Consider the following 12,069-nt stretch of genomic DNA (forward strand, 5'->3'; position numbering starts at 1 on the left):
TCAAAACAAAAAAATCACACTTGAAACTCACCCTGAAAGCCCCGCTGAGCATCTCCCGACCCCGGTCTGTGGAGCCAGACCAGAACCTCCTCTTAAATCCTGTCAATTTTTTTCGAAAATCTTTCCTTTCACATCCGTTTGAAGATCAATGATGTTAAAAATATCAGTCCTTGCCAATTTTTACTTTCCGGATCACAGTGAAGGAATTGTTATAGTGACTCTGGTAAAAGACTTGTAATTAGTCCACTCATGATCTACTCCAGTTGTTGTTTATCAGAGTATGATTGTCACAAGCCTCTTCACCATTTGATTCATTGAATGATTGGTTAATCAAAACATATATTTTTTGGAGTTACACCAGGATAGTAAGCAATCAATCTTGATTCCAAGTTAGTGGTCATCCAAATTTTTACAGTTTATGATTGAATTAGAACAGCAAGTTCAAATTAGCATTCTTGCTAAGAAACTTCCTTGACCAAGAGGTACACTCCAACAGTTTGTAGTCCCAACAACTTCTACAATTGAGACTTCACATGTTCCAAAAAAGCTTCCTCAAGACTGTTACAGCAAACACAACTTTCTCGATTGCTTGCTTCTGGCTCAACTCAAGAGTTGGGATTTACAGCCACCAATTATCCCAGACAATGTGAACATTGTATTCAACTCATCTAATAATGATAGATCACATCCAACCTCTCTCAATGTACCAATCTCAAAAACAAACCACTCAAATGTACGCTCCACGACTTCAAGCACTGCAAACAGAGATGATCACACTATGGTTATTGGGGACATGAAGTAGGAGGAGATTGGATGAAGGGATAACTTATCTTCATACATCTTTCATACTTTAGGCTTGTATCCGATTCCCGCTATCCTCTTTCATATCATGTTTCTACATCTATCTGTCTCAGAATTGATCTGTGTATGACTTTTGTTATATCTTGTGATAAGTCTTCTCTGAATGAAAAATTAGTATTTGGATTCTTTGCGAAAAATCGATTGGCTTTGACCGAGTGATTGAACAAAACATCACACTTACCTCGTTAGCTACCAATAAACAATTTGGCAAATCTAAACTGTCATACGTCCACTGATCAATAATGTTGTCTAAGGGTTTGTTCCCTTGTGATATTGAGTCAAGGCAAAGGTCAAGCAAACACAGATTCTAGTAGTGCATCTCCTGTCAAGGACATTGTCAAGTCTCAGTTACCTTCACCAATTGAGATAAGCGAATTGTTGCTCAATTACAACACTCATTTACTTTCACAAATTGCTATACAAACCCAAGCTAATAACTCTAAGGACACAGAACTCATCAACATCCAGCATGCTCTCATGGTTTGTACGGCATTACTCTACAGTACAGACATAAGTCATACAAAAATAGGCCACATCATCAAATTCTTGAATAGCATCATGAAGCACACTGTAGACTTAGTTGAATGTAAAAATGATTGCAAAAAGAAGTTTACTCTACCATTAGACATTCACTCAATTACAAACCAACTGGGTATAGACCCAGTTCTCTCCCAGACAGTCTGCTGCCCCTCATGTTATTCTCAGTACAGCATCACCGACCTGATTAGAATATGTATACAGAGGGAAACACATCGAGCTAGGAAGTGTGAAACTGAGCTTCAAGGAGCCAGAGATGTGCCTATTCAGATGTATTCAACTTGATTTTTTATTGCATGGATCTGCAAATTGCGTCAACATCCTGGTATTGAAACGGAATTGGATTCTTGTACCAATCATGTCTTTCCTCCTGGTTATCAGTGTGATGTATGGGACAGCCCTCTATGGAAGCATCTTAAGGACAAAAACGGTCACACTCTGCTTTTGATGCCTGGAAACTTAGCATTCACCTTATTTTATGATGGGTTCAATCCTTATGGAAACAAATAATCAGGTAAGATGATATACATTCATATTCACATCGAATTAAATATATAATCATACACTAGCCAAATCGGCGGCGGGCGCCGCATCATTGAATTTGATTGTCTTGTGAGTAGTTGATTTATCTGCCACCCACCCAGTAATCTTTGTATGCAAGCGTTCAGACAGCCCCAGGCACGCACACATCACATATCCAATCTCTTAAGACATATAAACACCCCAATACATAATCATGGCTCACAACTAAGCTTGAGAATCCCACAGCCAAAGACACTTAGAAAAGATGACTGCAAACCCCCAACACTGTTATCATATTCTCATGAAGAAACACAATAAAGTCTATATATCAATTGGGCTGAAAGACTTTACATTCACAATCAACAATAACCATGGAGAGTCTGTATTTTTTTGTTCTTGCTCCAAGATACATTGAAAACTTTTATCTATGAATTTTTGTTCAATACTTTTGTTTTTGTCTTCTTTTTCTTCAACTCAGGTATGATATGTATACAATCTTTTTTCATTACAAAACCAAAAAAGGAGCATATCCAGAATTCAAAAAGTTCCTAAACTCTTACAAACATTACAAAAGAACAAACCCAATAATCATTCCTGGAAACCAAGCTTTTTTTGAATTGCCTCCAACACTCAGCTCTTCTTCTTAAAACAGCACAAAATCCATCTTTGCTCACCCCATTCCCATCAATCCCTAACTCTGGGAATGTTCCCATAATTTCATAATCCTTGATTTTTTCTTCATCAAAACAAACTTCACAAACTTTGATAATATTCCATTTTGTGTCACTTTGATTATTTAAACTATTTTGTGAAGATAGAAGTTTAATAGCATCAAATAATCTTTTCCAACTGATTTCACAAACATCTGAATTTTCTCTTGTTGTATTAATCCACTAATTTCAAAATCATACTACAATTGATGACCTGTATGATGTCCATTTAAAGTTATAGTTATAATTTCAATCCTGTTTAAAACATTTCTGGATAAATTCACAACTTGTACTGATACTGATGATCCATTTGAGCTAATTGATCCATATCATGGTTCAGATGCATTTAAAAAATAATAATCTTCAATCAATTTCAATTGTAATTCAATCGAAAATATCAATTTTTGGGTGATCTTTCTCTCTGTGATTCAGATTCTTCAACTTGTTCTTGAATCTCCAATGATGAAATTGTACTTTTTTGCTTTTTCTAGAATTCTTGGATCTTTTGGTTCAATTTCTCCTGCTTCTGTTGAATACATGATTTCTATCCCAGTTTCTTCACACACTAATTAATATAAGAGTCAAAAAATCAGTTAGTCTATTTCACAAAAAAAACTAAGAAACAATGAAAACATTGGTTCAAAAAACTTCACACTTCTTTCCTGCTTCAAACCAAATCTTGAACCAAGTTTCATTTCCTAAGATCACTTCAACATCACCTAACCAAATTTCACTTTTGAGAGGATCAGATGAAAATGGAAGAATAGGTGAAAATCATTTTCCTCAATATGTAGATATATCAGGTTCAAGAGATTTATGAATCATATCTGCTAGAATTGATTTGATTTCTTATACTTGTGCTTTACTTTGTTTTAATCTCTTTTCAGTCATTTCAATCAATGAAGTTGAAAATTCAGTCTAAGGAAACAAACTAAATTATTCCTGTACTTCTTTTTTGTTCTTGTGGTGGGTTGAGTGGTTAGCTTACCATTGCACTGAACTGATTATATCTATTGGTGTCCATCAGGTTTTGGATATCTTTTCTTATAAAACTTTCATGTGCTTCAGTCAATGAAGTATATGATAAAATCATCATTCAGGCTATCCAAGAACCCAAAAAAATCAACAAGTCAAATGAATACAACATAAAACCCATTTGAAAGGTAGATATTTACCTTTTCCAATGAATCTATAGATCTTTGACTATCAAAATGATACCTAAACCAAGTTCAATAGGTTTCACAATAGCTTTGATTGCAATTAGAGTAGGTAATGGAAACCAAGTCATTCTATGATTAAAATTAATTGGTTTCTAGGTGATAAATTAATCATTTCATGAAGATTTTCTAATCTATGCACACACAAACAAACAGAAAGGGAATGTTAGTAATTGAGTAAATGTGAGAAAAATGTAAGGAGTTGAATGACTTGGTTTGAAATTGACAAATAGTTTCAAATGATTTGAGTGAGTCAGACCACTGAGAGTGATCTGATATGCGGCCAGAGCGCTCTGACCGCATATCAGATCACTTTAGGTGCTCTGGGTACCTTACCAAAATTGATTGAATTTGTTGGATGATTTCTTCTGTTCCAAAATGGTGGAAATGCATCATCTGAGGGTATAAAACGTGTAAAAAGTGAAAAAAATGGAATCGGCTTGTAGTATCAAATGGGATTGATCCGGAGCTTCTGAATTGATCTGGTGCGAAAAATCAGCTTGTCAGCCGACGAAGAAGTCCCTTTCTTCATCAACTTGACAGTCGCTCTGTACAGGCGCCACAGTTGTTTGAAAACTCAAAACGGACTTATTGGATTTATGAACGACTGTAGACTGAGCCTCGTATGAATCTGGCCTATAGGTTAGGTTTATGGACATCAAAAGATGATCAGCTCAAAGAATATGAAGATTGAGAATGAAAAGTGAGCTAGATGTGAACCATATCCATCGACAGCAAAAAAATCATCATGAGGAACTGAACATTTTGACAACGCAATCAGACCGAGGCTGAGAAGAATGCTTGGTTATAAAGTTTGAATGATTGATAATCTAGATTTGGGTAAGGTGCCATCTGACCAGATTGGAGGTAGGTTTGAGCAAAGCCTGGTTCCACGAAAAGCGATAGATGAGACCTAGTGAAACATTGATATGCGTCCATTTTGATATACATATAATAATCATTGGATTTGAATTCACCGAGGGACATTTGCAAACATTCATTGAAGAAGAAGAGTTGGGATCTTGAAGGATGGTATTGAGCTTTTTGATGAATAGAACAATGACATCAGTTATAGAGATAAAACTGCACTTATGCTTAACTCAAGAAGTGAAAGGACGTTGACCTACAGTTTGCCTTAGCTTAACAAAGCCCTCTCTGCGCGGCCACGTCCGCGCGCCTCGCAGAGGGGCTTACGACTAATCGTCGATTTTTGGCGTGAACACTCCAAGCGTTAAGTGTCCTTATGTTGTTTTTTGCAATTTGACGCTTCCCTCACAAACAAACATCGCTTTACCCTTCAGGGAAAGTGGTTCTTAAATGCTTTCTACATGTCCTCATGGCCTAACACCATGGATACTCTGAGTGATGCGGCCACAAAAGAGGTTTGAAGATTTTCACTAATCCCGCCTGTACAGCGGGCTTTTGGGTTAATTTTTGACTTTCAGACATAAAGAAGTCCTCGAAAACACTTAAAGTGTGAATACAAGCCGTGAGCTATGTTACTAGTGAGACATAAGGGCTTCACAATCAAGCTCAAAAAAAGCATGATGAAGCAGGTTTTCCTAGATGATGAATAGATGAAAATATGTAGACAACATTGGTGAACCACTTTCCCTGCAGGGTGAAGTGGTGTTTGTTTGCGAGGGAAGCGTTGAAATGCAAAAAACAACATAAGGCCACTTAACGCTTGGAGTGTTCACGCCAAAAATCGACGATTAGTCGTAAGCCCCTCTGCGAGGCGCGCGGACGTGGCCGCGCAGAGAGGGCTTTGTTAAGCTAACAGTTTGCCATGGTCTAGGTCATGATTGACCAAATCCGATTGAGAGTATGTAAGATGAAGTTATAATGAAATGAGTGAACCGTATATTTGAAATGGGTGAGGAAGATTGGATGACAACTTGACTTGTCCATGACGTGTATTGAATTAGTTTTGATAATTTGTCAACTTGAAAGAGATCAAAAGAATTTTGTTGAAGCTTAAGTTGGAAGTTGAAGTGTTCTGGTAAAAGTTTTGATGAATTTGTTTGAATTTATTGATAGTTGACTTTGCAATTTCATTTCACTAGCCATATTGGGCGGCGGGCGCCGCGTTCCTAAGAGGGGCTCATCTGAGGTCCATTTGCAAAGAATGTGGAGGCTATAATGGATCAAACGTCACCCATTCAGGACATTGTTTTGGGGGAAACTGGCAAGATGACATTACATTGATACCAACGTTCAACTTTGTTCTTTATAACTTGAAGCTTTGATTGTAACTGGTCAATTGACACAGGAGATAGCTCACTCAGAAAATCTATCACATAAAGATAGGGAAAGGATACAAAGTGTGATCATGACAAAGATACATGTGTACCAAATGGTTTCCGGCAGGGTGATTCAATTCCACATACAGGTACAGTGAGGGCTTCCAAGACTTCCATAGTATGATGGGCACCTTTGATGAAGAAATTGAAAATGTGTGACCATGAACTTGAATGAATTGCAAGATATATTAAGTTGAGTAAAGTTTTGCAAATCATCAGAAATGAAATGTTGTGGTATTGTTATTGTTATTGTTACTGGTGGTGATGGGAATTTAATGGTTACTGGTAAAGAGAGAACTGAGAAATTACAATGTTGAATTCAAACATGATTGTGTTGAAATTGAGGGGAAAGACCCTGTTGCTTCACTTGAGATCTGACCAGATATCTCTACACCGCCAACATAGATGCCTCGGATCGGGAGATCCGAGGTATTGTTGGATGCAAATTGTCAGACAGATCTTATCCAAGGTTTCTGTCCGAGGTATCATTATGTGCCAAAGATTACCTCAGATCATAACCTCGGAAAGGTCCTGTCCAAGGTTTCAGATCCAAGAACACCTCAGATTTCCAAATCCGAGGTCAATATGTTGGCAGTGCTACATTTTGTTGTAAAATCTTTGCATGAGTTAGTAGTACTTAAAGTGTGATGTTGATTAATTTTCATGTTGATATTTCCTCATTTTAGACATCAAATGAAATATTCTGTTCTTCAATCACTCTAAAATCAGAAAAAAAATCATACTCAAGAGGATCAATTATCACAAACTTTTGGATGATTTGTATTTGTCAAGATTAAAGTGATCAAAAAGAAGTATAATCAAGATGTATTTCACAAATCAGATCAAGATAGATAATCAGATGATGGGGCAGAAGAAAATGGAGAAATTGATTTGGTTAATGCTCAAGGAGAGATGTGTTACCGTAAGAGAGGGAAATCAGTATTTATTCTAAATACCCTCAATGGAGTGACAAGTTACTGTGTAAATGATGTCTGTAAATGGTGCACATTTGAGTCATGACGGAATGTATTTCTCAATGTGCTTAATCTCTCCAGTACTTCAAATACTACACTTTGTTGTAAACCTTTCCCTTTGGAATGTATAACTCATCTGATGTGTAGACGGTCCATCATTAAGCCTGGTCCCTACCAGGTCAAAAGGGCCTTTCAAGGCTGCAGAAGCAGAGCATATAGATTGCTCCATATGTAGCCTGAAATTGACTTACATATCAAAGTGTAGGAGGGATTGGACACAACGCTGAGACAGCTACGCTACAACACGCTACCATGCATTTTGTATGTAGCGTAACTGTATGCAGTTAACACAGATCTGACCTTTATGATAGTGTAACTTTTCAAGTTACGCTACGCTACAAGCTACTGTAGCTGAGTTTTGTGCCTCTACACTACGCTACAGGGCCAAAAATTGGTTAGCTGGAGATTTTCTGGGACTCTGCGTAGGGTAGCTGGGATTCATTCATGCTGATTCCTGCTAGCTGTAGCTTTGCAGCATGTTTCTAGCTACGCTATCTTGCGCTATCAGCTACGGATAGATTAGCTGTCTCAGTGTTGTTGGACATGAACAACACAAGACTTTTGAAGAGATGAAAAATCTATCAAGTACACATGTTGGATCACTTGGCAGTTGAGAATTGTGAGGAATGCTTTGGGGAAGATGAACAAGAGTTGAAATGAATGCTGAGAAATGGTTGAAAGAGGCTTGCAGGTATTGATTGATCAAACTTCTTGATCGAGAGTTCATCATTGGTGCCATGAGACAGCTGTTGAAACTTTCTTTGCAATTTCTTTTTTGAAGAACATATCATTGTACACCAGCAAGACATTGATTATGCCTCAATAATAAAGATAAATGTTTGAGAAAGAAATAAATGATGATGACGGTAAGATGACAATAAGATGAATCTACAATGAATCACAGTCTATGATGACAAGTGTTCCAGGTGACAAAAAGATGATGAAGAAATGCATTGCAGAGTACAAAAAGAGAGAAGGGCTGAGTTGTCCATCACTGTGTATTGATCCTACAACTGTAATTTGATTGAAAAGAGCTTGATAATTTATCATTGAGCATCAACTTGAAATCAAATCATGTTCATTTGAATTCAACTTCAAGTGAGTCTACAGTTGAGATTTTCATTTGTCAAACCACTCATTGGGTTAATCCCTTGAGGATAGAAACCCAATCTGTTGAAGCCTGTCCAATTATTTTGAACAAAGTCAAAGACTTTAGAAAAATGATGTTGATCAGTTCTTTCAAAATGAAAATGTAATGATGAGTTCAATGCGACACCTTTGACAAAAATCCTATAAAATGTTTGAGATCAATTGAAATGTGATATTTTGAAGTCAGGTGTTAGGATGTTCATTGAAAGATGCAGATGCAGATCTAGGTTTGTTTGGAGGTATATATTAATCATTCATATCAGGATGAACTTGATTGGTAGGAGTAGTGGATAATGATCCTTGAAGTTGAGATGAAGGTGATTGAATCTGAATTGACCAATCTTGATGAAGAAGAAGTGGTTGTTGTTGTTGAATGTAATTTAATTTCAAAGGTGGAGAATGAGGATGATTGAAGAAGGAGAAGTCCAATGGACATATGATATCATAAGATGCACAACCTGATTGCTACACACCTCATTGCACAGCCAATACATAAGTTGACAATGTCTTTGAACTTGACATTTTGATCAAAGATGGGTCGATAGGACTTGAGAGGCTGACTTGGAAAGCAATGTCAACATGAATAATTAACAAAATGCATGAAGAATTGGTGATAATCTCGCAAAGGTAGGTAAGTCTACCCCAAGACCGTCAAAGCCAATTCTGGATTGATGTGAACACTTTGAATTAACTCATTCCAAGGATCCTTCGATGCAAGACCAAAACTGGTAAGAAACAACAGAAAAATCAGTGTTTGTTTTGGGTTTGAATATGACCAATTGGTGAAGTGATCAGAACGTAGGTGTCTGTACACACCTCCATCTACAATGATGTGCATTGAAATAAGGAGCGGGATTGATATGAGAGCTATTGGTTGCCAAATCGCGTAAGTTGAAACATTGATTTGACCAATTTGCGATTCTAATCAGTTCGTAGTGAGTTGGAAGATTTTTACCATTTGATGAGAAAACACATCCTCCTTTTTCATAATAATAATTATCAAACCTATATTGTTCAGATAAAGGAGTTTGGTTGAGATTGGGTTTCAAATGGGCAATCAGTTGGGCGAAGTTGTGGGCTGGGTAAGGTGTAAGTGGGATGATAGTTAGAATGTATGATTCATCATTTTCAATGTGAAATAAGTTATACTTTGATTGGTTTGGTTTATTTTTGCTTTTGATTCCATGATGAGTATGAGAATGCTGGCAGAGAAGTTGAATGCGTGATTGATATGGTAGTATTACCTACTTTGATTAAAGATTCTGATATCGCTAGCGATAGATTGATCGATGTCTTCTTCTTTATCATTCTTATCAGCATCGACATTATCAGACTTCTGGTTTCTTCTAATACGGCTGTGTTCTTTTATTGAATCAAATTGGAATAATGATTGTAGGTCGAATCATAGAAAGAGGATGAGTCTCCTGTTCTATTAGACAAATTTGGTTGATGTTGGATGAGCTGTGTATTAAGATTTGTAAAATGGTTGAATGATAAACTACTAACCTTCTAAACAATTTAAGACGATGGAAATAACTTGAATCACAGGTGGTGCGTTCATATGTTGTGATTCGAAACCAAAAAATTGCACTATCGGTGGATTTATTCCAATCAGTATGAAAATAAAATGATTAGTTGATGCATGGACTCACATGGATAAACTAATCCATAGTTGTCCTTTAACTTGTAATGATAATGATGATTCTGGTGATCTCTGGTGATCTCTAGTATTGAAATCAATTCTAGAAAAATCAAAACCTACTCTGAATAACCAATCCACGATGATGATCAAGATCGAATTAAGCCGCCAATAAGAATCTCCAACTTTTTTCAAATTATCATTCTCCAAAGCTTTGAATTTCTTTCAATCAGATCCATTCCCTTAATTGTCTAAACCATGCATTCTTCCTTGACTTTTGAAATCTTTGATTGATAATCTAATCAATTAAAATTTGATCAAAAGACCTATTGTTAAATACTTGATGGGTTAGATTCCAGTGGTTTCATTACTTCGTGATCCTATTACAGATGCGATGGCCATGTTTAGTTATTTTTGAACATCTTACAGTTAGACATTCCTCCTTTGAAAAGGGAAAACTGAAGTCGATGTCATTCGAATGATGATCATAAGTTATATTTGTTGAAGCTGAATTTGATAATGATAACCAGTTTTAAGTTCCTCACGAGAGACTAATCTAGATAATTTCAGATATCAGTTAGTTGTTATTCTAATTGTAGAGGTTTTGATGATTGAAAGCAGATCCAGAATCTCGTTAATCTGAGAATTGAATAAGGACAAAAAGTACAAATCACAGATCCCTAGGCCAGACGGACCTCGAAGAAGTTCGTCATCGCTTGTACCATGGATCTCTGACTTACCAGTCTTGATTCTTGAACTGATGACCATTGAGCGTGAACAGCACAGTTTGAAAGAGAGTATCGATCTGCCCATGGAAACTAAATCTACTGAAGGCAGCGAATCAAGACAGATCGCCTTGAAGTGAGAAGAATAGCTTTGTGTATTGCTACATACGGGAAAACCGACATTGTTAAGCTAAGAGAATCAAGAGTCAGTTGGCGTGATCAAAAAGGTTCACTGGGTCCCTCTGTCATCTAGATCAAGTCCCTCACATTTGTCTGCTTCTTCGAGATGCTGCTGAACTTCTTCCCTCGCATCCAAGGCCATTTGCTACAAAAGAGGTCTAAAAAAGACGTGTCAACACAGAGGTCTGAATGGATTTGAGGGAAAAGAGATAGCTTTCAATCACTTACATTTTGAATTAGCAACACGACCCGTGAATCAAGATACCTGACATCTTTCAACAAGAAAGTTCTTTTTGGCCTGAGAGGAGATCATGGTTTTCAAGTCTCTGTTGAGCTGAATCAAATCAGAATGTCAAACCAAGAGTTTAGTCAGTAGTTGGGACGGAAAAATGACTATCAGTTCAACTTTAATTCACCTCGAGCCACTTCATCCTCAATCTTGGAATAATTTTTGGCCGCCATTGAGTAAAGCTGGGTAACAAAGTATTGACTTCCATTTCTGATCATGGATATAAAATAAACATTGAAAATCAAATTATCAAAGCTGAGTTCAAGTGTCTGATTGTCCAATGTATGTGCATATGTATGCAATGGATTTGAATGGGAAGAGAAGAATGGGTGTTCTGAGTGTGGTTATCTGAATTGTTCATGATTTGAATTAAGACCGGGACCTGCTGCTGAACCACTGATTGAGAGCCCGTGTTGCTTGAATCCAGCGCTATTGCTGCCATGTTTTAGTTGAGAGGATCGAGAATGAGCTGAGTTGTAGTGAATTGATTGTGAGTTCATTGGATTGATTACACATCTGACCATTATCAAGTATAGAAAAGATGAAATAAGCTTGAAGGTTCGAGATGTGGTGTAGATTCAGATACTAACCTTCGCCAATACTTTAGTCTGAAAGTCACATTGGTTCAAACCACACATAATTACCTCCAACTAAATCTGCAATCACCCCCCCAAAGCCTGAAACCATGGGACATGGAATCATGGCTTTGGCGGGGTAATGCAGATTTAGTCGGAGCTCACGTTAGACTCACTTTTTACGGTGTAGTCGGGGCTTGACGTCCATGATTCTTTTTGCCTCATCTTCAGCCGCTATTTATACTGAAATTTTTGCTATTGCTACGTGCTTTTATCAAAGTGCTTTCCTCGTTCCCTCCACTATTTGCTTTTAATCTTTAGCTTTTGA

General features: G+C 37.1%; 2 protein-coding genes across 2 annotated transcripts; both read right to left on the minus strand.

Moving 5' to 3' along the window:
* Positions 1–8,970: 8,970 nt before the first annotated feature.
* On the minus strand, positions 8,971–9,894 carry MELLADRAFT_110485 (uncharacterized protein; the record flags this gene model as incomplete). Its single annotated transcript, XM_007414579.1, has 4 exons — positions 8,971–9,058; positions 9,150–9,411; positions 9,582–9,695; positions 9,840–9,894. The coding sequence occupies 4 exons, from the start codon at positions 9,892–9,894 to the stop codon at positions 8,971–8,973; spliced, it is 519 nt and encodes a 172-aa protein (XP_007414641.1).
* A 1,032-nt stretch (positions 9,895–10,926) lies between these two features.
* Positions 10,927–11,339, minus strand: MELLADRAFT_91693 (uncharacterized protein; the record flags this gene model as incomplete). Its single annotated transcript, XM_007414578.1, has 3 exons — positions 10,927–11,022; positions 11,106–11,149; positions 11,294–11,339. The coding sequence occupies 3 exons, from the start codon at positions 11,337–11,339 to the stop codon at positions 10,927–10,929; spliced, it is 186 nt and encodes a 61-aa protein (XP_007414640.1).
* Positions 11,340–12,069: the final 730 nt, after the last annotated feature.

Source organism: Melampsora larici-populina (assembly GCF_000204055.1).
Source record: "Melampsora larici-populina 98AG31 unplaced genomic scaffold MELLAscaffold_44, whole genome shotgun sequence".
NCBI lineage: Eukaryota > Fungi > Basidiomycota > Pucciniomycetes > Pucciniales > Melampsoraceae > Melampsora > Melampsora laricis-populina.